General features: G+C 39.2%; 1 protein-coding gene across 5 annotated transcripts in view; it reads left to right on the forward strand.

The window, feature by feature from the left end:
• The window catches only part of CHD1L (chromodomain helicase DNA binding protein 1 like), a 55,077-nt gene that overhangs the window by 15,817 nt on the left and 12,827 nt on the right, over positions 1-26,433 (forward strand). For 3 of the 5 annotated variants that reach the window (XM_023193433.1, XM_023193434.1, XM_023193435.2), the window contains 11 exons: positions 255-286; positions 3,609-3,690; positions 7,612-7,774; positions 9,134-9,289; positions 10,647-10,739; positions 12,019-12,115; positions 14,166-14,239; positions 15,416-15,526; positions 18,568-18,682; positions 19,276-19,429; positions 23,211-23,376. In XM_023193433.1, coding sequence (XP_023049201.1) covers positions 255-286; positions 3,609-3,690; positions 7,612-7,774; positions 9,134-9,289; positions 10,647-10,739; positions 12,019-12,115; positions 14,166-14,239; positions 15,416-15,526; positions 18,568-18,682; positions 19,276-19,429; positions 23,211-23,376 — 1,243 coding nt within the window. The remainder of the gene's footprint in view (positions 1-254; positions 287-3,608; positions 3,691-7,611; positions 7,775-9,133; positions 9,290-10,646; positions 10,740-12,018; positions 12,116-14,165; positions 14,240-15,415; positions 15,527-18,567; positions 18,683-19,275; positions 19,430-23,210; positions 23,377-26,433) is intronic. The other 2 variants (XM_023193437.2, XM_023193438.2) reach the window with 1 other exon arrangement.

Raw genomic sequence — 26,433 nt, forward strand, 5'->3', positions numbered from 1 at the left:
TTTGGCCGCCTTATTTTAAATCCTCGTTCTTCAGTCTAAGATAGTGTGTGCCGCTGACCTTCCACTTGATCAGGCTTTTCTTTGTTTTTAAGATGGCGGCGCTACTTAGAACTTATTTTCAGAATGTTTTTTGCTTAATGAACAAATGAGACTTAGATAAATCCTGTAGTTGAAGAGAGTTCACAGAAAACTAGCTTATCAATATCAGAGTTTATCAGTGCCAGCCTTTATAATGTGTCTTCCTAATTTTTCAGATTTGCTTGAAAGATGCATCATTTCTAAAATCGTGAGTAGGTTGTACTATTTAAGAACTTGCGTTGAATGTATCGTGAATGTCATGTCTTTCCTTCACATTTTAGTACTTTGCCTCTCCTGGCATGTCTGGTATGTCTTAGTTCTCTTTATGGGTAGGTGGCATGGCGGGAGTCCCCATGTTACAGTCCTCTACTTATTAGCTGTGTGTCCTGGGTTAGTTATTTAATCTCCATGAACTTCAGCTTCTTCATCTGTAAAATGGGGATAATTGTTTCTTACCTCAAATAGCTGTTACGAAAATTAAATGAGATTAAACATACTTTGTATGGTTAATAGATACTAGGCTCTTTACATGAAACTTGCATAGACCCCTTTCAGTACTACCATTTGGAGATTTTACTGTAATATAGAAGGAGACTCATTTGAGCTGTTTGCTGGAAATAACCTAAAGTAGCAATCAGTGCTATGGAATTAACGTTCTAGAAAGTGAGTTTAAAGTGTACCTCTAATTAGTTAACTTTTAGACCTCATGTTGGCCCATGAAATTGGAAAGTCAGATTTAACTGTCAATACCACCTGATAATGGGAATGATAGAATCATGTCAAGATAACAGTTAAAATGCAAATTAAACAAGGGCTAGAGTTTAGGTAAGAAAGATATGTTGACAGGGTTTCATTCTGTACAACCTCTGTGGTTATGACATGGTTAGGTGGATATTCTGTATTTTAATATTCAAAAATTTTTGTTTTAAAAGGATTTTATCAATATTTTAAATGTTATTTCTCATCCAGGTTCCTGTGAGTTGGATTTCTATTTTCGTGTTATTTTGAAATACTAGGGGCTAGGTCATAGATTTCATGACTTCTATCTGGTATTTCATTTAAGTGAGCATATTATCTTACTTTTCTTAAGAAGATATACGTTCCCTCTCTTTTTGTTATTAATATTCAACTTAATAACAATTTTTTGTTATTGTTTTTGTTGAAAGTCACTCACTGGAAAGACATTGTTCTGAAAGTTATTGGCACTATCGGGAAAGTAAATCATAGAGCTACCCTAAGAAGACATAAACTCCAGTGGAGGGATAAGAAGTGTACAGATATCCCTACTATATAGCAATATATGGGAAGTCTCAAAAGACAGTAAAATTGGGACATAAATGTTGTTGGGTACTTTACATAAATTATCCCATTTAATCTTCATGAAAACCCTACGAGGCAGCTATTATCATCCATTTTATGGGTGAGGAAAGTAAGAGATTTGGTAACCCATCCAAGGTTACGTTGCTGATGATAAATAGCAAAGCAGACATTTAAACCCAGCATATGATGCTGTGGAGCCTCTTTTTAAGAGAACTTCTCAAAATAGCTAGTTACACTGGAGTTCTACTTTATTCAGCAGAAATAGAATCTTTCTATTTCAGATCATTTGTTGTTTTCAATGCATTTTCAGGTAGATTTAAGAACCTAAGTAACAGAGGGATATTTATAATGCTGTCTTGTAGTCCCAACAACATAGATATATTCTTTCAATATATTTGGAAGGTTATATTACTTATTACCATATTGTACATTCTGAGAACAGCAAGGAAGTGTAATATCATCTCTGCCCTAAAAAGATTTATTATGAAGAGTTAAGGCTGTGCATGTTACAAATATGAAAAATTTGAAATGTTTTTGGACAATAGACTTGTGAAACTCTTTGGATCAAGAGGATTAGAATTTACCTCATCAGACTTTCCATTCAGTGCTGGAATTCCCCCCATCTTTTCCTCTTCAGGGAACATCCTTTAGAGTATCCTTTGATGAGGGATTTGACCCACTTCCTTTCACGAGCCAAAATCTACCTCTCTATAGCCTGTTCCCACTGAACAAGCATTTTTTGGACCTAATGTCTAAACTAGACCTAAATGTCTAGTTCTTCTCAAGGGAATAGAACCTAATCTGTTTTGAAAGCTAATTCAAACAGAGCCAGGCACCATCCTAGAGAAACTTCCATACCTTATCTCATGACCACTGTGCAACTTCATCTGGGCCCTTGTTTCTTACCATCCTTAAATGCATCCTCTGCTCATGCCACCCAGCCTTCTCTGCACTCTCTTTGGACCTTCAGTCCTCCCTCTACTCACTCCTCTCAGTAGGTGAATTGTAGTGTAGTAGGCACCTCTGTTCCTCCGCCTGTCCTCTGGAGTTTCTCTGTAGCCTCAGGAAGAGGGCCTCCTCCTTGTAAGGTGAACCTCTGCTCAAGATCTTTCTCTAATTTGGGGGGAATTTTCCTTTCCATACCTACTGTTTTTCTAATATTCTGTTTTACCGGCATATACATTTAGTTTTTTAAGTATGAAAATAAAGTAATGGGATTCCAGAATGTTTATAATCAAAATAAAAAGTAAACATCCTATAATTTCCACTTTATTATCTTTTGCATGACTTTTATGTTTGTAAAAGAGGATATATGATATTTGTATCTTTTTATTATTCTATAGGCCTTTTAAATTGCAACATAATCATATTTATTATTTAAAATGCCATGTGATATTTTACCATCTATTATTGAACATTTAGGTTATTTTTCCATTTTTGCTGTTTTAAATAATACAACTTGAAAAATTCCCACATAAATCTTCTTCTGTATTTTGAATTTTTTAAAAATAGCTTCCCAGTAGTGTTTGTCAAAGTATTTGCTTTTATGACTGCAACTTCTTGAGAAATTGCTGATGTGACCCACTATGCTATAAGACGTGCTCTGGCAGCAGCCACTAATGACTTCCATGTCAACAACTTCAGTGGATGTGTCTTCCTGGACATCTCTGTGAGATCTGACTCTGTTCACCACTTCCCCATTTTAAAGTCACATTTCTTAAGTTCCTGCAACACCACTGTCTCTTGATTTTTTTCTTCGTGTTTGAACGTCAGCTCTGTCTTTATGACTTCCACCAAGTCACCTAACCTTTCTGAGCTTTAGTGTCTTTGTTAGTGAAATGAGCACAATCGTCTGCCTGCTATATTCTTTTGGACTAAATAACACATAAAGCCCTGAGGTCAGTGTCTGGCACAAAGTAATAGATCATAAATGTTTCCTTTTCCTTTCTGTCTCTGGCTTCTTCCTTTCTTCATAGGTCTTTCCCATTTTGTTAAAAAAAAAAAAAATCCCTTAGTTTTACTGCCTTATCCAGATATTGTATTATGCACACGGTAGCCTCTCAGATAGGAAGGTAATTTGGTAGCATTTGTAATAGAAGGGGCTTACTGTTAGTCTTTTTAATAACAGGCACAGTTTTGTAGTAAGACTTTTGATTGTGAAATACGTGTTTAAATTACACAAAACTGAAAGCATGGGTTTTCTCTCACAGATTCCCTTGGAGTGTTCTTGTTGTGGATGAAGCTCACAGGTTGAAAAACCAAAGCTCCCTGCTGCATAAGACCTTGTCAGAGGTAAACTTACAGTGTAGCCTTAGTTTTTATATAACCTTTTCTTGTAAAATAGCCATTATATTTTAGAGTAATTTTAGATTCACAACAAAATTGAACAGAAACTACAGATGTTTCCCATGCATATGTCCCCACACATGTACAGCTCTCCCCTGTCCCCACACATGTACTGCTTCCCCCGTTATCAACATACCCCACCAGAATGGCACAGTTGTTGCAACTGATGAACCTACATGATACATCACTATCACCCAAAGTCCATAGTTTACATTTGGGTTCACTCTTGGTGGTGTGCATTCTGTAGGTTAGGACAAATGTACAATACCATGATATCTACTGTTATAGTATCATACAGAGTAGTTTGAACTGCCCTAAAAATTCTCTGTGCTCCACGTATTCATCTTTTCTTCATAACTCCCTTAAAAAAATACTAGTTTAGGCCTATATAGAGTCAATTAAATTGAAACCTTTTTTTGAGTTCGATTTCCGCAGGGCTAAATAAACATTTTATGGAAGACAGAAGTAGTACTGAATATGGCCTAACTTCTTCTTTCTTTTATATAGGAGATAGGTTTACTAATATCTGGTGAATAAGAACCCTACCCCAATAAAATGCATTTTATTTCAGAAATGTTTCGACTCTCTTTTGATCATCTTCAAAGGGACAATTTCTTTTAAAAAATCTTATGATTCTTCTCTGTGCAATAGTAGATATATCAAGACATGTACCCCTCCCCCCAATTTACCTGTTGAAAAAATTTGATAGTTCACCTGGGGTCATAAAGAGACCAATTACATGCTATTGAATATTACCTCCAGTTTCTTGTCTTTGTCCTACTTTTGAGCATAATACACTTGCTTTCATTCCTTTCTCTGGATCTCTTGCATCATTCTGGCAAAGTAGATGAGCAATGTCATTGTAGCCTAGATTGGTCCTTTTTTCTGAGGAGTCAGTGCAATGTGAAATACCCTTCTTCGCACTGACTTGGTAAAGATTTGTTCATTGATGAGACCATATATGTTAATTTCTGTGATGATAATTGAAGTTTGTTCCTTGTCCTATAATAAACCAACTGATAAATTTAGAGGTCATTTGGAGGAAAGTCTTAGATACAAATTCTATATTTTCTAGCCTAAAAGTTGCAGTTTTTAGAGTCTTAATGTAGATATGATCACTGTGTATTATTAGTCCAGTCTCAAAGGTTACTGTCCCCTGGTGGGGCCCCCTCTATCCCTGGTGTCCTTTGCCTTCTTTGTAGGGACTTTTAACAGTATCTCCTTCTGAGAGCTTGTCTTGGTCTGTTTTTCACAGCGTGGGTAATTCATATGAGCAGAAATTTAGTTCTTACCGTTCTAGAGGCTGGGAAGTCCAAAATCAAGGTGCCAACATTTGGCAAGAACCTTCTTAACTGCATCCTCACATGACAGAAGGTGAACAGGCAAGAGGGAGCAGAAGAGCAAGCTATCCAAATGCTGCATGACACTTTTTTTAAAAAAATAAAGGCCTGAATCTTATTCACGAGGGAAAAGCTCTCATGAACTAACCACCTCTTAAAGGCACTACCTCTTAATACTGTCACATTGGCAACACCTGAATTTTGGAGGAAACACATTCAATCCATAGCAGTTGTCATATCCTGGCATCTAACCTTATAAAAGATGACTTCATAATCTACTGTGCCAGTTTACTAATTTACAATGGGAGGAGAGAAGCAGGCATAGTAAAAGAACCTGGACATTGAGCGGGGAAGTTAAGTTCTGTTGCTGGCCCCAGAGCCTTTTCTTGTTATTCATAAGGAAACTAAGGCTCAAAGGGATTAAGTGAAGAAATGGTTCTGGGTCATCTAAGCATTCCTTTGTAGATGAGGCTTGGGTTGCAGATAACTAGTTGGTTGGAAAGAAGGTACATTTATTTATTGGACTGAGAGATGGGGAGGGGGATACTGCTGTTGGTTTTTTTTTCCCCCCCAATATTGTTTTCAGTTTATAAAAGTTGGAAGCAACCTAAATGTGAAATACAGGGAATTGGTTGTACAGTTTATGCTACATTCACACAGTGCATTTGCAAAGGGTAAGGCAACCAAGAACAATTATGTAGAAGAATATTTAATAACATGGAAAATGTTTGCAAAGTATTTTATTCACACACAAAAAAGCTTACAAAATACTATTTACAAATAGAGACAGTCTCTTAATCTTTACCCAGTTATAATTTTGATCCCAAAATGGACCTAACTGAATCAAAATGTTAATTTGTGTCATCGGTTAAGTTACCTATAGTGACTAGCAGCCACGGTTTCCTTTGTGACCTCACAGCCTTCATTTACTTCAGCTCTTTACTTGGTGAACACATATTGTAAGAATGTGAACTGATTTTTGGAAACATTTCTTTTGACAAGTTCCCATACTTGAAATACTACAAAAACATCACCTAACAAGCAGAACAAGCATGAATGGGTAGACATTGATTAGACATTTAAAAAGAAACAAACAAAAAAGGGAGATGGCAAAAAAAAATTGTTTACGTATGTTTTCATTGATTGTGTTATTCATTTATCATTTTTTATATTATAAAAGCAGTATCTTCCTATGACCCCCTCCAAATCAAAATATAGAAAGACAAGAAGAAAAGGAAAATATCCCAGTAATCCTACTCCTACATTAACACTTTAATGGTGTATATGCTGCCATAATCTTTGCTGTGTGTATATACCCAAAAAGTAGTGTATATATGCATATTTAAGAAGTCAAAATGTATATTATTTTAAATATCAAAATACAGTACACTTGTATACGTACGTGTGTGTATATATATGTGTATATATATATACATTTACATACTATGTTTTGACATTTAAAACAGCCTGGGTGTTAAGGCTCACACCTGTAATCTCACACTTTGGGAGGCCGAGGCAGGAAGATCACTTGAGCCCAAGAGTTCAAGAGCAGTCTGGGCAACATAGTGAGACCTTGTCTCCACAAAAAAATTAAGAAATTAGCTGAGTGTGGTGGTAAGTGCCTGTTAGCTCCAGCTACTGCAGAGGCTGAAGTGGGAGGATCACTTGAACCGGGAGGAGGAGGTTACGGTGAGCCGAGATCATGCCACTGTACTCCAGCCTGGGTGATAGAGCAAGACCCTGTCTCAACAAAAGAAAAAAAATGATATACATACTCAAGATGTCAAGATGTGGCTTCCCCCTTTTGATGTATTATTTAATTCTACTGGCGTAAGTTCTTGTGAATGTCAGCTTAGAGAATATCTTTTGCTTGACTGAATATCTTTTCTTCTTTTTCCTAACCTTCTACTTCATCTGTCTCTTATTCTTTATGTTCTTCTCTGTTGTTCAAAATTTAAGAAAATTTTTTTTCCATTTGAGATTCTCAGTCATCCTATGTCTAGAAACATCCAGAAATCTTGACATCTTGCATCTGACGCACTATTAAATTTTATAAAAGGACAGCCTCCTATTATAAATCTTACTTCTTGCTTTCAGTGGTGGGGCCTGATGCTGTAGTGTTGGGTTTTCAAACTGCATAAGCATGTGCATTGTGTCTCAGATACCTCAGTAGACCCCCCCACACAGGCAATAACACATAGTTTGAATCCCCACATAAACTGAATAATAACAGCCATATTAAATCCTCATGCAGTACTTCAGAATTCACAAAGCATTATTATATCCTCATATAACAGTATTTTCTTCATAGGATTATTATCCCCTTCTTATAGTTGAAACTGAAGAGGTATTATTTCCTGCATCAAACAGCTAGTATGCAGCTTGAACCTGAGTCATCTGATTTCATGTCGCCTTGGTCATTCCATTAAATCATGCCTCTCTCTGTGTGGGTAAAGGTTGTGATGGGTAACTCAGCCTTGCATTCCAGTGTTACGGAATATTTATTTTATTTATTTGTGTATTTGAGTTCTCAGTAGTCTTCAGTCTCCTGTTGACCGGAACTCCCATCCAGAACAGCCTCCAAGAGCTCTACTCCCTCCTCAGTTTTGTGGAGCCTGATCTCTTTTCCAAGGAAGAGGTGGGAGATTTTGTTCAACGCTACCAGGATATTGAGAAAGAGTCTGAGTCAGGCAAGTTCCTTTCCAACAAATCATCCCCAAGAAGTCTTGGCACAGAAACCATCCTCATGCATAATGGTTATAGGTAGAAAAGAAGGAGAACTGATGACCAGAGGACACCTTCCAGGGAGACAGAGAGCTGCAGATACTAGGGAGACGTTAGATCACACATGTTGTTCCCAGTTGTCTGCTATTCATGACTCTCTTAATTGTTTGCTATGTGATTCTGCAGTAGGGCTTCTTTAGTTCATTTTTGGAAGAAATAGAAAGTGCCTGCTGATTTGTAGACTTTTTTTCCCCAACTTGTAATTTCTATAAAGACTTTGTTAACTTTATATGTCACTTCCTGAGGGAGAAGAGTATGTGGGTGCTGTAGTCCCAAACTACTGTTCAGCATTCTACAGCACTGGTATTTCTTTTAATGCTGCACCAAAACCAGAATTCTGGGATGGGAACCCTTCCTCATTCATACAGCCAAGAGTTGTAGTCTTCTGTTCTTGTATCTTTGCCCCTCTGTGTTGGAGGATTATCTATATATCCCTGTGATACTATCCTGGGATGATTTTTCAAAATAGATGGGAGGTTTGCCAACTAGTGAGTTTGTATGTACTAGGTAAGTGTGAATTTGAGGGGGCTTCTCACAGCAAAAATCCCCAGACCACAGACTGAAGATTACCTGGTGAACCTGCTCTGATTACTCCCATGTTTTAGGTTACTTGATAAAATATAAGACTTCTAGTCAAATGCATGACATACTTGTATTACATGGGACACACTTGTGTTAAAAAGTTGTTCATTATTTATTTGAAATTCAGATTTAACTGGGCACCTGTATTTCCATTTGCATATCTGGCAATCCTAAAGGTAGTATAATTCTAATTTAGAATAGTTTTTGAAATTCAAGACACCTGGGGAAAGAGTAAGGGATTTTTAAGTCAAAGAACCAAATTTGAATGCTGGCCACATTCACATCCAGCTGTGTGACTTTGGATATGTTGCCTAATTTCTGAGCCTCACTTAGCTATGAAAATGGGGACAGTATTCCTCACTTGAAATTTCTAAGCTGTTTTGCTGATCAATGAGATTAAATGCAAAAATACTCTGGAAACAAAAGAGCTTTGTGCAAATGAGATAAGTAAGAATCAAGTTATTTTGAGTGTTCCTAGATCTTGGGCTAAGAACCAGTCATGATTCCAGAAAAAAGAAGATCCTAATGAAGGAAGAAATACTATAAAAAATGACCATACTGGCCTAGAATGCAGAATAAGTGTGAAATGAGAAACAAAAATAAATTCCTTTAAGTTCTCTAGTAGTTCATTGCCTTGGTTCTACTTTTGTGCGACACTTCTTGTATTTTTTTTTCTTATATAGCAAGTGAACTGCACAAACTCTTACAGCCGTTTTTGCTGAGGCGAGTGAAAGCTGAGGTAGCTACAGAGCTTCCCAAGAAGACAGAAGTAGTGATATACCATGGCATGTCAGCATTGCAGAAGAAATACTACAAGGCCATTTTGATGAAAGACCTAGGTAATCAGAGGGCACTTGTCAATTTAAAAACTAAATGAGGATATGATTTCATGTAGTAAAATATTTTATAATCACACTCATTTGTATGATCCCAATATGGGATGGAATTTTGTATTCTGAATAATTATGGTCAGTTACAGTGTGATGGTGGCGGAGCATCTTAAATGTTAACTCAGCCTTGGTTGTTGCAGTTGTGTAATTTCCTTTTCTCCCCTCACTCAGTTTTTCTTAGTGCCTGTAATTAAGCAAACATTCCAGGTGTCCCAGTCATGCCTTTCATCCTCCCACCCTGTGAGATACGGTAGTCCACCTTCATTTGCAGTTTTGCTTTCCAAGGTTTCAGTTCTGCACTGAACTGCAGTCTGAAAGTATTAAATGGAAGATTCCAAAAATAATTCATAAATTTTAAATCAAACTCTGTTGCTATTAGCATGATGAAATCTTATTCTGTTCCACCTAGGACATGAATCCTCCTTTTGTTCTGTGGATCCATGCCGTCAGCGTTAGTAGCCTGCTCTGTCATCAGTCTGATAGTCATGGTATCACAGTGCTTTTGTTCAGGTGACCTTTATTTTACTTACAAATGGCCCCAAAGCACAAGAGTAGTGATGCCTGCATTTTGGATATGCTAAAGAAGCCATAAAGTGCTTCCTTTAAGCAAAAAAGGTTAAAGTTCTCAATAAAAAAATGAAAAACAATTATATGCTGAGATTGCTAAGAACAAATCTTCTGTCTGTAACATTGTGAATAGTGGTATATTGTTATAATTGTTGTATTTTATTATGAGTCACTGTTAATCTTTTACTGTGCTAAATTAAACTTTATCATAGGTATGTATGTATGGGAAAAAACACAGAACACATACAGGGTTTGGTACTATCCTTGGTTTCTGATAGCCACTGATGGTTTTGGAACATATTCCCCATGGATAAGGGGGAACTGCTGTATTTAAGAGAGTGCAAAGCTTTTTTGTTGAATCAAACTCACTGGGAGGAATTGGAAGTGGCAAAGGAGAGATAGAAATGAAATAATTTCTCAATTTGCATTTTTTTGTCCCTTGACGCCACAACAACAGTTAAAGAACATTTAGAATTCGCTAAAGAGTAACAGAGTACTCCTGAGTTCAATTTATAGTGGAGGGTCTTTCTTAAAACAAAATGGTTAAGAAAATTTTATGTGAACATGCTGTTAATTCTCCATACAATTCAGTGAAATTTGGGACGTTAGTATAGGTTCGAAGGATATAATTGAAATGATTAAGGTTATTTATAAAAACTCAGGGTTTTGGTTTTTTTTTTTTTTTTTGTTCAGTAGGCCATCTGTCTCTTTCCCTCTCTCTCTCTTTTTTAAATTTCAGATGCATTTGAAAATGAGACGGCAAAGAAACTTAAACTACAGAACATCTTGTCCCAGCTTCGAAAGTGTGTGGATCACCCATATTTGTTTGATGGTGAGGCAGTGCCTTTTCCCCCTACATTATTCTTTGGTAATGTTTCTGTGGCCAAATCATACCAAATTTCTTCGAAATAATTGCATATACTTTCTTTGTCTACTTTGTTTATTCTCAATTTCTCTGTATTGGTGTTAACTCGTATATTGTTCATGTTCAGATCTCTTCGGTTGTCCCAGTAATATCCCTTCGGGTATGTTTTTCTTTTTTTTTTTGTTAAATCCATGATCCAGTCCTAGACCCTGCAGACTCTGCATTGCATTTGCCATGTCTCTTTGTTCTTCTATAATCTAGAAACATTCTTCAGTGTTTTTCCCCCCCTTTTTTTTCTTTCATGACCTGAAGAGTCAAGACCAGTGGTTTTGTGGAATGCATGATAATCTAGGTTTTTAAAAATCATTTCTTCATGATTAGATTTCCCATTGTCTTGAACTGACTCAGTCAGCCTTTCCTCACCACTATTCCAGGTTCACTAATGATCTCCCTGTTGCCCAACCAATGGTTATTTGTCAGTTCACATTTCAGTTACCCTCTCAGAAGCCTTTGGCACAGTTGATCATTTCTTTCTTGAAGCACTTTCCTCCCTCAGCTTCTAGGGTATACTTTATCTTTTCCATCTGCTCCTTCTCAGTCTCCTTTGTTGCTTCCACTTCATCATACAGACCTCTGTAAATTTTCCCTTGAGCACTGCTTTAGCTGCATCCTAGGAATTTTGATGTGTGGTGTTTTTGTTTTTCTTCAGACTGGGGCTTTTTTGATTCCCTGATTGGTAGCCCTTGGAGCAGGCACTCCTGTGGCCACTGAGACTCTAGATAGGATCAGTACAGAGGGCTTGCTGCAGTCATTTTAAGGGAATCTCTGCCAAGTAGTGCTACGAACTTTTTAAAGATTGTACAAAATCTCAAGTAGGTGCGTATGAGAACTTTTTTAAGAGGAGGGGGTGTTGGGAACACATAGGTTTTGAAAGAAGCCCTCCAGGTTATTCTGACTGCCATCTTGACTTATTTTATACAGTGAGTCTCAGGATTTCAGTTTGGGTCTCCTTGACCTTTAGCATCTTCTTATGCCTGTTTCCTGCAGAGTGGTTTTCTTCCTTAGATAGATGTTTATTAGGCTTGTTGGATGTGCCAGGCTCTGTAATTGGTGTTAAACAGGACTGAGATCATCATGCAAACAACTACTTACATGAGGAGCTTTTGGCTTTTCTCCTTGTAGCCTGGCTATTGGCTTCTGCCCTTACTAAGGGCACATTACTGGGAGTGGTTTCTTTCTTTTCTAGGTGTGGAGCCGGAGCCTTTTGAAGTTGGAGACCACCTGATTGAGGCCAGTGGGAAGCTTCACCTGCTGGATAAGCTACTAGCATTCCTATATTCTGGGTAGGTTCACATTTGCTGCTGAGCTAACGACTGTTAAGACCTGACTACTGAGGAACTCACTGAGTTGTTCAGGCCAATTCCAGTTTTCTTTTTTTTTCTTAATGCTGAATCAGGTTCTGCCTTCTCTGTGGCTACACTCCCACCCCATTCTATCCCACCCCACCTTATCCCTTCCACAATCATTCTTTCCTTTCCTGAATTTCTACAGCACTTTGATCCTAATCCAGCACTTGGCAATGTGCTGCCTTAATCTGCTGTCTGGTTAATTGGTGTATGTTTACCGTATCACTCCAACTATATATTGTTTGGCTCCACAAGGACAGAGACAACACTGAGCATTTCTTTTATAGTTGCCTGCTAGTAACTTGGCATTGAATTGACACATAATGAAGGCTCAGTAAACATTCATTTTTGTTAACCTGTGGGGTTTGATTTAAACTCAAGAGGAACTTGAAGGACTTTCTCAGAGACATGAGTTATGCATCAGAAGACCAGGTTTAGAGCCAGGTGCTGTGGCTCATGCCTGTAATCCCAGCACTTTGGGAGGCCTAGGTGGGCAGATCATGAGGTCAAGAGATCAAGACCATCTTGGCCAACATGGTAAAACCCCATCTCTACTAAAAATAGAAAAATTAGCTGAGCATGGTGGCTTGTGCCTGTAGTCCCAGCTACTTGGGAGGCTGAGGCAGGAGAATCGCTTAAACCTCGGAGGCGGAGGTTGTAGTGAGCCGAGATCACACCACTGCACTCCAGCCTGGTGACAGAGTGAGACACCATCTCAAAAAAAAAAAAAAAAAAAAAAAAGACCAGGTTTAGTTAGTGTTCAGCAGCCATGTATTCAGCTTATGCCTAATCCTCCTAGTCACCAGAGTTCTGTCTTTCTAGAGGAGTCTAGGAAAAGCCCAGATTCCCATGGGTTTCAAAATTATCCCTTTGGGATGACTGTGTTAGGTATGGGCTGAACTAATATAAAACTTTGAATTTGGCAAAATTGCTCAACTTTAGGAATGTGCAAGTTAAATAATGTCTTACTGTATTTAATTGGTTCTCATATATCTGCTGTAAGTATGTTAGAGTTGGAGAAGGACCTATAAATGCCTTCTGGCCAGTTTTTTATTTCACAGACCCAAAAAGGTTATATGACTTGCCCAAGGTTACACAGCCGCCAACAAATGGCAGAAATGAGATTAGAACTGAGGTTTTCAGATTCAATGCTTTCTCTACCCGTTTGGGGCTTGAATCTTGAAAGAGTTTCCCATAATTGTTCCTCTTACACTTGTTGCAAGCTCAGATTAAATAAGTTTTTATAATGAGAATGTTGTTTTGACAGTGCTGTGCTTCTTTGTTTATGCACATTTAAAATAACAGCAAGTAACAAGGGACTCTAAGCCTGACTTTGTTCTTGACTTACTCCATCATTTTGCCTCCTCCTTTCTTCTCTCCTCTCACTATATAAAAATTTTCTCATGTATTATGGAAGATGAGACGTCACTTACCCCTTGCTTCTCTAAAGTAATGCCTCTCAGACTTTTCAACCCATATAGCTGTAGATGAGAGGATAGTAACTTTACACCCCCGACAGGGAAGAGTTGTAGATGACTAACCACAGCTTTCTTCGGAGTCTCCAGTTTTTCTTTCTTTTTTTTTTTTTTTGTGCGTTTGAATTTTGCATTTTACTCTTCACATATCTGTATTTATTTTGCTATTAAAGTGAAAGCTTATATTTCTTCCCACTGAGCAAAGTGACATTCCAGAAACAGGCACCTTGTTTATTCTAGGGCTTATATCCCCTGTTGCATTGACATGTCCCCTGGGAATAATCTCCACTCCAGTTTGAGGATGACTGCTCTAAGGGATACAGCGACCGGTGGAGGTGTACTCTCATAGAAAACATTTGGAGTTTCTGAGGCAGTCTATAAGTCATATGACATTTATATTTCTAATTTGGTATTTATTTATAAACTTGTATTCTTTGGTAAATTTTGCCTGAGGGAAATTGACCTTAAATACCACTAGACTTGGCAGTGTTTCCTTTTCTTTTTCTTGCCAGGGGCCATCGGGTTTTACTTTTCTCCCAAATGACCCAGATGTTGGATATTCTCCAAGACTATATGGATTACAGAGGTGACACCTTTTGGCCACTACATTACCTAAGGCTCTGTTAGACTTAACAGTCCAGATAGGTTCATGAAGAATAATATGGGATATCAGAATATTACAAAGGAAAGCAGGGTGAGAACATTACTCAGAACCAAAAAATCAAAAGTAAGGCGAGAGGACAGTGGTATGTGAAGGCAGGGATGGACAGCAGAGAAGAGGCACGTGGGCAGAAGTAAACACCCACTTTCCCGTCAGTCACGTGGTTTAAAATTATGGACTGTAGAGCAAATGTTGTGGAAATGTTGTGTTTTTGAAAATGTATGATACAGCTTCGGTGACTAGAGCTTTTAGTCTCTTGTAACATTCACCTCAATAGTTGGGCACTTATTCATGATCAGTGAAAAGGCGAATATTGAAATTATAGAGATACCAGATAAGCCAAGGGAAAAGAGCAACTTTTTCTATATAGACAATAAAGAATGTTGGTTATTACCTGGGAAGTCTGTTTAATATGTAATAAGATTTGTGTGGGATGATGAGAAAAGCCTCTAATATGAGTTGATTTTGAGCCCAGTGTTGAATAAGTATCAGCTCCAGACCTTACAATTTAGAAAAGTAGTTCAGACCGGGTGTCTTGAATTCCGCAGTATACCTGGTCCAGCAGACACTTGCAGCAATGCTGTTGGCACATGCCACTGGCTATTGAGGGGCCCCCAGATGCACAGACAGCCTGAGCTTGTAGCTCCCCTTCCACACATGGATGCACGGAGACAGGTGGTGAACTCTAAAGCCTCTTTGAAAGGCAGATTGCTGGGCCCTTAGAAGGGCTCACTCACCTGCCTCCAAGCGCTTGTCTTCTGTTTGCATAAGAATTACGTCTCAGCAAAATTGCAACTACCATACAGGATAGATGCTCAGGGTTGCTTGAGAATAGTCAAACTGAGTATTAATTCCATAAGTGCCAACGACTTCAACTGCATGTACTTAAAAAATCCAGAGGAGTATGTTATGGTGAGTTCTTTTGTAAAATGATAATTGTCCCTGTTAGTTTAAATTTTTCCCATGGGATTTGCTTAAAGTAGGGTCGTGCCTGTATATGCAAAGGGACAAAATTGGCCTTTGGTTTTGGGCTTAATTTTTTATTCCCCAAAGACTACTTGAAAAGGGTTAAGATTTCTGTTTTTCTTTCTCTCTGTAAAGGCTACAGCTATGAGCGTGTGGATGGTTCTGTGAGAGGAGAAGAGAGACACTTGGCCATTAAGAACTTTGGACAGCAGTCCATTTTCGTTTTTCTCCTGAGTACTAGGGCAGGTAGGCTGCAAAGGCATTGATGGAAACAAATGAGGGATAATAGAGTAGTATTATATCCCAACTGTTAGTACACTTTTTTCCTTAATTCTCTGAAAGGTGAGGTTATTATTGAATGTAAAACAAGATACTGGACTTCAAGCATGGTGCTCTTTTCTCTCCACCCTGTCCAAACTGTCATCTCATCAAAGAAGCAAGGCTGAAACCTAGGGTTATTGGAAAGTAATTTTAATGTGCTTTGACCATTGACCTGGGAATGTCCTGAAAGGTTTCTGTAATTTTGTGGAATGTTTCATTTACATTCAGTGGAAGTAGCTCTTCTTCCCAACCGTGAATTTATCTGCTAGTTGTCCTTCCTCTGGACTATTCCTCTGGAATAGTGTTGAAAAGCTTAACAAAAATCTAGTTGTTTAAAAATGTGATTATGTTGAAACTACCAACTTTTTAGAATTATTTATGACATTGTCCATATATGACTTAAATCATGAATATTATGACATTTGTAATGCTTTACCAGTTACAGAGTGCTTTCATAATATGTTACATAATTTGAAATCAGCTCTTGGAGATGAAATGATTCTCTAAGTCATTGTGGTGTCTGAGAAAAAAAAAAGAGGCCAGCGCAGTGGCCCACGCCTGTAATCCCAGCACTTTGGGAGGCCGAGGTGGGTGGATCACTGGAAGTCGGGAGTTTGAGACCAGCCTGGCCAACACGGTGAAACCCCGTCTCTACTAAAAAAAATACAAAACTTAGCTGGATGTGGTGGTGTGTGCCTGTAATCCCAACCACTAGGGAGGCTGAGGCAAGAGAATCACTGGAATTCAGGAGGCGGAGGTTGCAGCGAGCCAAGATTGCACCACTGCACTCCAGCATGGGTGACAGAATGAGACTGTATCTTAAAAATAAAATAAGAAATTATTCTCATGTCCTGGAGTAAGCTGGCCTTAGTTTTGAACCCATAGGATCCTAGTTTCATTATCTTAGTTTTGTAGACATAAATCTGGATGGAGTACATGCAGTAACATGAAAAGGATGTGTGTCCACTATTAAAGACAGATTGATATTTTTCTAAAAAGAGAGTTCAGTCTTATTTAGAAAGCTTTATAAATGCCTAGTACTATAAGGGTATGTGAAAGAAGTGTTAGATACAATTTTTGATTATAAGGAGATTATTTCACCTGTGTTTATCTTGCTAATAAAATTAATAACATATTCATTTGGCCTCAGTCTTCCAAGATCATAGACTGCACACAGAATCTCAGCCATTTTCTTACGTGATCAGTTGCCTCGGGGTTAGTCTCAGGAGAAACTGAAAGAATCAGGCAGTGCATCATCACTGTCAGGAAGACAGTTTTATTTATGCTTTAATGATTTTATCATCTTCAGAGAGCAGCATTATGTCTAAAATTAGGAAAAAAGACATCTTTGCTTTTCAGTTAATCTCCTTGGAGGACTCAGAGTAGATCTTCTGGGGGCTGAAGCTGTCCTGGATATTAGCCTTTTCCAAACACTGACTGTTGTGTTTGCTATCACAGTTTTGCTGTAGTTTTGCAGTATTTTCATTTATTTAACAGGAATTTCCTTCCAACTTTCAAGTATTTCTGTGATTGAATCATATTGCCACCAGATGGCAGTGATAGTTCATGTGTATGTTCCTATTCATGGATGTGAGTGTAGCTTATTTATAAAAATCTCACCCCTCAGTGAAGAAGAGCTGCACTTAGACAACATGAATTCAAGAAGATAATTTTATGGAACATATTTTAAAATGAAATAAGCGCTTGAAAAGTATTACAGTACAGTGGATAAAAGCACGGGCTCTGGACCCAGACTGCAAGGGAATGAATCCTGGCTCTTTCACCTTCTAGCCTTGCAACTTCAGAGAAGTCCCTTACCCTCCCTTTCAACATCTATAAAGTGGGGATAATCGTAGCAACTACTCAACTTCCCGACAGAGTTGTTGTGAGGGTTAAAGGAGTTAATATAGAGAGAGTGCTTAGAATAATGCCTGGCAAGTAGTAAGCGTAGCATAAGTGACATTATCATTATTATTAGGTATAATTTAGCATCTCTCAGTAATCGGTCATGATTACCTCCTTGTTCCAACTTCAACTTGATATGAAGACTTTAATTAGAATATTCCTCCCTGATTTGTCTGGAGATCCAGCTTATGGTCAGTAGTCCTTCTCAAAAGTTAGTCCTTAATTCAGGTTCATAGAACAAGCCCTTTCAGACTTGCTTGTTTCAGCAACAAGCTCTAACGACCCTGGCAAGAGGGAGTCTGTTTCGTACTTGTTTTCACATTAATCAAAGAGAAGGCTGCAATTGACCTTCATGGTTCTCTTAATTAATTCCTGTAACTCAGGGTACCTCCTCAGCTCTCTTCCTGCAGCACTGAAGAAAGACCAGCAAGTTGTTCCATGGATTGTTCTTGTCTTGCTATTGGTTTTGTTACTTTCTCTTTGATTAATGTGGAAACAAGTACAAAAAAGACTCACTGGAGTTTTCCCTAATCAGAGGGAGGTGGTTTTCCACTTTGCTCGTGAGGATAATATCATCCCCTCTTCTCATTAACTTTTTATCAGAGATCTTTCTTCCTAGTTGTAACTTGCAAGAGACATTTGGTGCTCTTCTCTTGACAGTGCACACTGCAGACCTCTCATATTTAGATCTGTTTTCTGAAAGAGCATGTGTCCTTTTCCTCAGACTACTCTAATCAAAACCTAATCAAGGTTTTTAAGCAGAAGAGATAAAGTGGCTCCATGGCACTGATTTAAGTATCCACTTTTGCCACTTGCCCCTGCTCCGCTCATTCTGTTTCATTCAGTCATAAAAATTTTCCCTTCAGGCAATAAGAGGTCAGGTAGCACCTCTCACTGCTAGAACAGGGCTCTGGAGTTGGGGGTGTGGGTCCATTTGGAGGATGCAGCCAATTGTTTTGACTGATTTCAGTTTATCAGTCTGACCCACTCTAGTCTTATGCTTATTTTCTAGCTCCTCGTCTGTGTGCTGCTGATTACGTTCCTTTTTGCATTGTTTTCAGGTGGAGTTGGCATGAACTTAACAGCGGCAGATACTGTGATTTTTGTTGACAGTGACTTTAATCCTCAGAATGACTTGCAAGCAGCTGCCAGGGCTCATCGAATTGGCCAAAACAAGTAAGTGATTTTTTTTCTGCTTCCTTGGCTTGCCCAGCAGCAGTTCCGGGTTGTGAGAAAGGTGAAGAATATAGTCCTGGCGACAGGTTTTAGCCATCTGTGCTATTGACTCCTAGGGTAGTATTGGGTGGGTCACATTATCAGTCCAGACTGACTTTATGGGAAAGAGCAAAATCAAACAGTGAAAGGATTAGAAGGAAACTTTAGAAGTCATTTAACTCATCCTTCTTGAGTTAGGTCTAACTCAGCTAAAAAATGGGGTTATGGGGCTATGGAGCTAAGCTAAAAAATAAAAAATAGATGTTACCCTTTGAGGATAATTTGATCTTCCAGAGATTTTCCTTGGCCACACATAAGGAATCCCAGTCATGGTTACCCCATCATTCTTTCCTTGACTCTCTTGAAATGGTTCAGAGAGAATTTCAGGCAAGTTCCTCTAACAAGTGCTCAGGTCCAAATGAACCAATCTCCCTTTCACTGTACCCTGAATATGGTATTTGGTTTTGTTTGCTTTTAGATGTATTTACCTTGCATACTTTTGCCCAGCTTTGCAGACCTTTATAGCACACTACCCTCGTTTGAATTATGTCCAGGTCTGTTAAAGTTATTCGACTGATTGGCCGAGACACTGTGGAAGAAATAGTGTATAGGAAAGCAGCCTCCAAACTGCAGCTCACCAACATGATCATAGAAGGAGGCCATTTTACTCTGGGAGCCCAGAAACCCTCTGCTGATGCTGACTTCCAGGTATGATATGATATATTGTTCTTCACTTTGGAATATGCCAGTACCCTTTGTAGGGAAGAATGTAAATGAAAAGAACCAGCACTCATCAGCCACTCTCCCCAGCTACACATTTGTTCCTTGGCCTCCCTCACACCTGCCATAGTGCTGACTGTGTGCAGGGTCTGTAGGAACTAAGAATTCAGATCCAAGCCTCATCACTTCTTGGCTGTTTGGGTTTGAGCAGCTTTCTTAGCCTCTTAGATCTACTCTTTTTGCATTTCTAAAAATAAAGACACCACGGGTTACATCAGAGGGCTATTAAGAGAATTAGTTAAAATAAAGAACTCAGCATAGTCAATAACAATTAATTCTGTACTTCCTTCTTAATCCCAGACCCTTTGATCACTGACTTACATTACTTCATACTCACAAGAGGGCAAATGAGATCAGGAATTCAAAATTGTGCCATAGAAAAAAATGGGTGAAAGAACTAGAGGTAATTTGCTTAAAGAAGGGAATACTGGATGGGAGACAGACACTGGATTGGAAAATTTTAGAGCTCTCTTTTGGAAGAGGATTTAGAGTTATTCTGTAGCAGCCCTTGGGTTAAAATTAGAACTCATAATATTTCCTGGATCCTTTGTTTTTGCCCTAAGGATGAGGGGCTGGATGCAAAGAAACCAACTCCCAGGATACTAGAAAGATGCAGGTATGAAGGGAGTAACAAATGTCTGTCAAGGGCAGCATCAGTGGGAGAGTCTGGTGTGAGAAACATTGCAAAAGAAGGAAGGACAGGAGTTGGCTACTGTTTAGAGGTGGGTCTCAACAGTAGGAGATAGAAAACTCAAAGATGTCTGTGAGGTTTTAAGCCCCTATGATGAGGAGAGTAGAAAGGAAAATAGGAGGTAGGGCAGAGTTTTAGGAAGATAAAGATAATTTAGGCTTTAGTCAGAGTGTGCAGTAACAATACAATATAAACATAAACTATTGTTAGAGGCAGACTCAGACAAAAGGAAAGAATTTTATTTGCAAAAGTTTGCAAGATAGACTAGGCTTGGAAAGGACTAGACTATCAAAAAATATAAGTGTTTAAGAGAGAAAAAAATTACACAATATTAGAAGCAGTTACTAAGTTTATAATTAGTCTGAGCATGGGTTTAAAAACAGCAGTTTTCTCACATGGTTACCGTATCTGCAAAGGCCAATGCATATCTCTACATATCAGTGTTGTAAAAGTCAGGGATCCTGTTGTTTTTATTAGGGAGTCAGTAATTACAGGAAAGGCTCAAGGTTTTATTAATTTTGGGACTAGAACTAGAAAGAGTAACCCTGGGTTTTATTTATTTGTTTGTTCTTTGTTTATCTTAGGGGTCAGTGTGACTTTTTTCTTTTTCTGACTTTCCTTTTGTTGCTGACTCCATGTCACATGCATGCTTAATTAATCATAATGGTGATAGGGCAGGCTGTACGTTTTGTTTTCACATTGTCTAAGAGACAATTGCAAATGTGAGATGAAAGCTTGAGAGAGAGGTAGAGGTATGCTGTAGATACCCTTAAATGCAGTTTTCCACAGAACAGTTCTTCATAGAACCTTAAGAGAGAGAAGGGCACTGCTGGGCATGGTGAAGGGATAAATGACAGAGCCTCAGAAGGCCCACATTCTCTTGTTAGAGGAGGAAGAATGTCTTAGGTTGTTTGCACTCTCCCAATGGAGGGAGCTCCAGGGGTCCAGTGTGGGGTATCTTGTGATGTGGGCTGCTGGACACATCACTGTGAAAGGTGTAGACATACTTCCACCCCATGGGGCCACATACTAGTGGGAACATGGACTGTTGGCTGAGAGGGACTCTATTGGACTTATTGCCCAGCTCATGGTTATCGGAAAGTTACTTTCTGACTCTAATGTCTGATTTATCTCTTCCCCAAGCAGATGCCAGGAGTTATTTGTAGTTGCCAAAAGCAAAGGTAATAACCCGATGCCCTTGCCTAGAAGGAAAGCAGGGGATTTTTTTTTTTTTTTTGCAGTGGAGTCTTGCTCTGTCTCCAGGCTGGAGTACAGTGGCGCGATCTCAGCTCACTGCAACCTCTGCCTCCCAGGTTCAAGCAATTCTGCCTCAGCCTCCTGAGTAGCTGGGACTACAGGCATGCACCACCACACCTAGCTAATTTTTGCATTTTTGGTAGAGACAGGGTTTCAGCATGTTGGCCAGAATGGTCTTGATCTGCTGACCTCGTGATCCGTCCGCCTTGGCCTCCCAAAGTGCTGGGATTACAGGCATGAGCCACTGTGCCTGGCGGAATTTTTTTTTTTTAAATACCAGAAAACCAAAAATAAAAGATGTGGTTCTGATTTGGTAAATCTAAGCGGTAGGTGTGGAGTTCTGAAGTCCTGAAAGAAGGAAACAGGTTTTTTATCCTGCAGGGAGGACACCGTAGAAACAGGCAGGCAGATGCAGGTATAGTGAACACTTATTGGATGCTGTGTGCTGAGTGTTGTCTGAAGTGCTCTTTTCCAGTTGTTTCAGTAAGTAAGAGTAATAGCAGGATGAGATAGACACTATCTTTATCCCCATCCTAAGTAATTTGCCCAAGGTTATTCAGATTTAGGATTCCTATCCAAGCACTCTCTAACCTCCGAGCACATGCCCTTAATTACTATAATATACAGCTTCTCATAAAAACACATGTAATTTCCTTAATGACTAAGACACATTGCAAGTGAGCAATAATAAGGGAGAGCCAGGAGGTGAGCATAAGTACAAGGGGGTTGAAGGGAGAGTCCCAGTATGGACTAATTCTTACCATAAATAGTTGACTTCCTACTATTCTTGGTACCAGCTGCCAAAGCCAGTCATCCTGGTTATGTATATGGAGGGTAAATATAAATACATCTAGGTACATTCATACTTAAGTGAGCTGTCTATTATTTTTTCAAGCTATTACAGAATACCTTAAGATTTCCAAGTTACTCACAAAATAGACGATCTAGAGATAATTAACCCAGTCTAAAAGGGCAAGATGAGAACAAGGGCCCAAGGTTGGAATCCACCTTGGGTCAGGATCTCAGAGTTAGTACTTAGGGAGGTGCAAAGTTGGAAGTAGCAAGTGAAAGCCAGGAAAAATGATCTATGCTTTCTGTGTGGTTCCTATAGCCATAGGCAGTAGGCTGACAGTACTCCAGAGAGGGACGAGAGAAGAGAAGCAGGATAGTGCAATGCCAGAGGAACATCCAGAAAAATTCAAAGAGAGAAAAGGCCTTCGAGTCTGGTGGTCAGAAGTTGTTACTGGTCTTTGCCAAGGTGTTTTCCATAGACCACTGCATTAGGAAAACAAATTGCCAAAGAAAAGGAGTCAGTTCATGGTAGAGGTAAAGTTCCCAGTGTAACCTTCCCTTTCTAAGGAGTCTGGCAGTGGAGAGGTCGGAAAGTAGCTAACAGGGTCTCTGACCTCAAGTGGCTGCTGGGAATGCTTATGAAAAAGAATCAGTGAGAGGTGCTGTAGAAAATGCAGGAAATTACTGTTATTCTTCAAAAAAATTGGAGGCTTATATATATATTTTTGTTTTTATGCAGAATTGTCAAAGTCAGTACCTCCAATAATCATGTATCACCTCTCTGCTTACCCATCCTCCAACTATGAAATGTCCCTGGCTGCTACCATCTATGATGGGGACAGCAGAAAGGCTGCCTGTTCATTAGAGAAGGACTGTGCCTGGTGTCGTTAATCCACTTAGCCAATCACTGATATCCTAATGTTTCTTTTCATGAGAACTTACTGGACTTTTTTGTTTCCTCTATTCAAGTTGAGTGAGATACTCAAATTCGGTTTGGATAAACTGCTTGCCTCTGAGGGGAGTACCATGGATGAAATAGACCTGGAGTCCATCCTGGGAGAAACAAAAGATGGCCAGTGGGTCTCTGATGCCTTGCCTGCAGCAGAAGGAGGGATAAGAGAGCAAGAGGAAGGAAGTAAGTCGGAGGTTAGAGCAGAGCAAATGGCACAGCCACCCCAAGCTCACGTCCCCATGGAAAGTTTTGGATGCTGCTCTCTGGGACATCTTTTTTCTACCCTACCCTATTGTCAACACTGTTTAAGACTTGCTTGATGCAAGAACTGTACCCAGACTAAGTGGAAATTTGTGTAGCTCTACCCTTGTAGCTGAACTGTGAACCAAAATCATAGTATTAATGTTTATGATAGTATCAATCTTAAGGCTTTGAATTTGTTGCTCTCCTCCCTTGGTTGCAAGCATCTTCTCCTTTGTTTATTAGTAAAGCCTCTACCATCCTTGGTATGATGCTCTGCACATAGTCATTCCTTTTCTAAACAGGAGAATTACTTGTTTGTTACATTGCAGCTAACACTGAGCATTTACTTTGTGTTCATCAACAGTGTGGACTTTGTCATGTGCTTTCTCCATTTATTTTCCACAATACGCCATGAGATGTAGGAGATGGTTGCCTTTCTCTTAAATTTTCTTTTCTGAATTTGGTCAGCATTTGTCATTTTCTTCTTTTCTATTCTAAGTATTTAAATTTCTGACTTGAAGTAATTTTTCACATGGTAACTTTGTAAAGGCATTCCCTAGCATCTTGTAGTTATTTTGAAATGACTTATTTTTCTGGACCAGCTGCAGCAGAGATTCAGTATGGACTGGGGTGAGAGGTTTGGGAGTCTTACTAGGCTTCTTAATTCACCAGTGCTTTCTTTCAATAATAGAGAGTAGTGCTGTTTCTTTACTACTTAGCTCCTTTTCATGTTGGGTAGTGGTAGTGGCATGATTTCTGGTTTTGCAGTTCTCTTTTGTTTCTCTTTTGAATTTCCATCACTTGCTTTCTCTTTCGTTTTACCACAAACTTGTCAAAGGATGTCTCCCCACTTCTAAGTTGTCTCTCTCTCCCTGCCAGAAGCAATGCCTTCCCAAATTCCTGGCTGCATGTGTTTTCATACCTTCCCTTCTGTTCAGTTTCTTAGTAGCCACTTCTCTGATCCACCAGGTCTCAGACCTATCCTCATCATCTTGCCACTTGGAATGTGACCCTCTTTTGCAGGTAAATTTTATCTCTGACCTTTCCGGAACCCCCCTGCCCTCTCCTCTGCATAGTCTCTGCCTGACTATCTACTCTAGTGTGGGCTTTGGAGCTGGCTCAGCTAGTTTTGGGGGTTCATTTCTCTTACTTCCATAAGTTGAAGTGTGTAGTATTTTCTGACTCCTAGTGTAGTAGGCATGGATTGGGGCGGCTTTGTTCTCCTTTGTTGATCTGTATAGTTTTTGTAGGATAGGTGGAAAAGTTGGAATTTGGGCAGCTGGCATTGTTTTACAGGAAACTGCTTTTTGACTTTTTTTATGTTTTACTTTAAAATTCTTTATACAAATATCTTGTTCGTATTCTTCAAGAACTCTTTCTTGTTCTCTGCTTATTGTTTTAATTGTACTCTGTTCTCATTTCAAGGACATACTGTCTTCTCTGGGGACATTTATTATGGCTTTTTAATATGTATTCCAGGGAGGATATTTATTATATCTTTTTAAAAAATATTTTTCTTTCCACTGCATTGAGTTTTACTTCTCCTTCTTTTTTTTTTTTTTTAAAAAAAAACACATATATATATTTGTTTATTTATTCATTGAAATTTGCAGATAAAATTGTATTTATCATGTACAACATGATTTCTTGAAGCACATGTACATTGTGGAATCGTTAAATCTAGTTAACGAACATACATCACTTGGTATGGTTATACATTTGTGGTGAGAACACTTAACATCCACCCTCCTAGTATTTCTCAAGAATACAATATGTCATCATTAGCTATAGTCACCATGGTACCTCTTTTACTTGTTTGGGGGTCTCTTGTTCTCATCGATAGTTTCCCCAACCATCTGGTATTCCCTGGCTGTCTGATCACATGTGCTGATAAAGTGCCACAAAACTGATGGCTGCTCTGGCATGGGCAGGTGCATGGGCCCTGGGGCCTTATTCCTGGTTGGCGAGTCAGCTTTTACGTGGAGGGCACCTTCCCTGATCCATATTTGACATCTTGTCACTGGGCAGCCCATTTTCTCCTGAGACCAATCCTCTAGTATTTTCCCTGGGAGAGGTGAGAATGGAGTTCATCTGGTTGCTCAAACTGAAAAGGCAGGGTGAGTCAAGGGCTCATGGCACTCCTGCTCCTTGGGGTGCACATCTTCTCTCAGTTCCCCCCTTTGCAGTACTCTGTGCTTGTAAGTCCTAAGCTCTTCAGGGATTGAGAGGGTCTCTAGACTCCTAATGAGCCCTTGGCTAGGCACCTGTGTTTTGTTTCCATGGCTCTTCTTAATCTGTCATTATCCCTCCAGCTACTTTGCATTTTCCAAAAGGTTATTGAACTTTTTCACCCGCCATTGCCTCATATATCTTTTTTAAAATTCCTTTAACTGTCACTTGGTGGTTTCAAGTGAGAGAAGAAATAGATGCATGTGATCATATTTTTATTTTTATTTTTTTTGAGACGGAGTCTCGCTCTGTCGCCTAGGCTGGAGTGCAGTGGCCGGATCTCAGCTCACTGCAAGCTCCGCCTCCCGGGTTTACACCATTCTCCTGTCTCAGCCTCCCGAGTAGCTGGGACTACAGGCGCCCGCACCTCGCCTGGCTAGATTTTTGGTTTTTTTTTTAGTAGAGATGGGGTTTCACCGAGTTAGCCAGGATGGTCTCGATCTCCGGACCTCGTGACCCGCCCATCTCGGCCTCCCAAAGTGCTGGGATTACAGGCTTGAGCCACCGTGCCCGGCCCGATCATATTTTTAAGTTATAATTGATTATATTAAATAGCAACACTTACACTCAGTTCTGTACTGATCTAGATAATTTCAGCTTATTTTCCTAACGTTTACTAGAACAAAATAAAGTCATACTCTTTTCCAGAAGGATAATTATATTTCTCAGTCAATCCAACTGCCTAAAATAATTTTACTTTTTTTAGACAGTCCAACTGCCAGGAAAAATCCCCAGTTGTATTAAACTTTGGAATTTTCTCTTTGATGA

Source organism: Piliocolobus tephrosceles, chromosome 1 (genome assembly GCF_002776525.5).
Source record: "Piliocolobus tephrosceles isolate RC106 chromosome 1, ASM277652v3, whole genome shotgun sequence".
NCBI classification, from domain to species: domain Eukaryota; kingdom Metazoa; phylum Chordata; class Mammalia; order Primates; family Cercopithecidae; genus Piliocolobus; species Piliocolobus tephrosceles.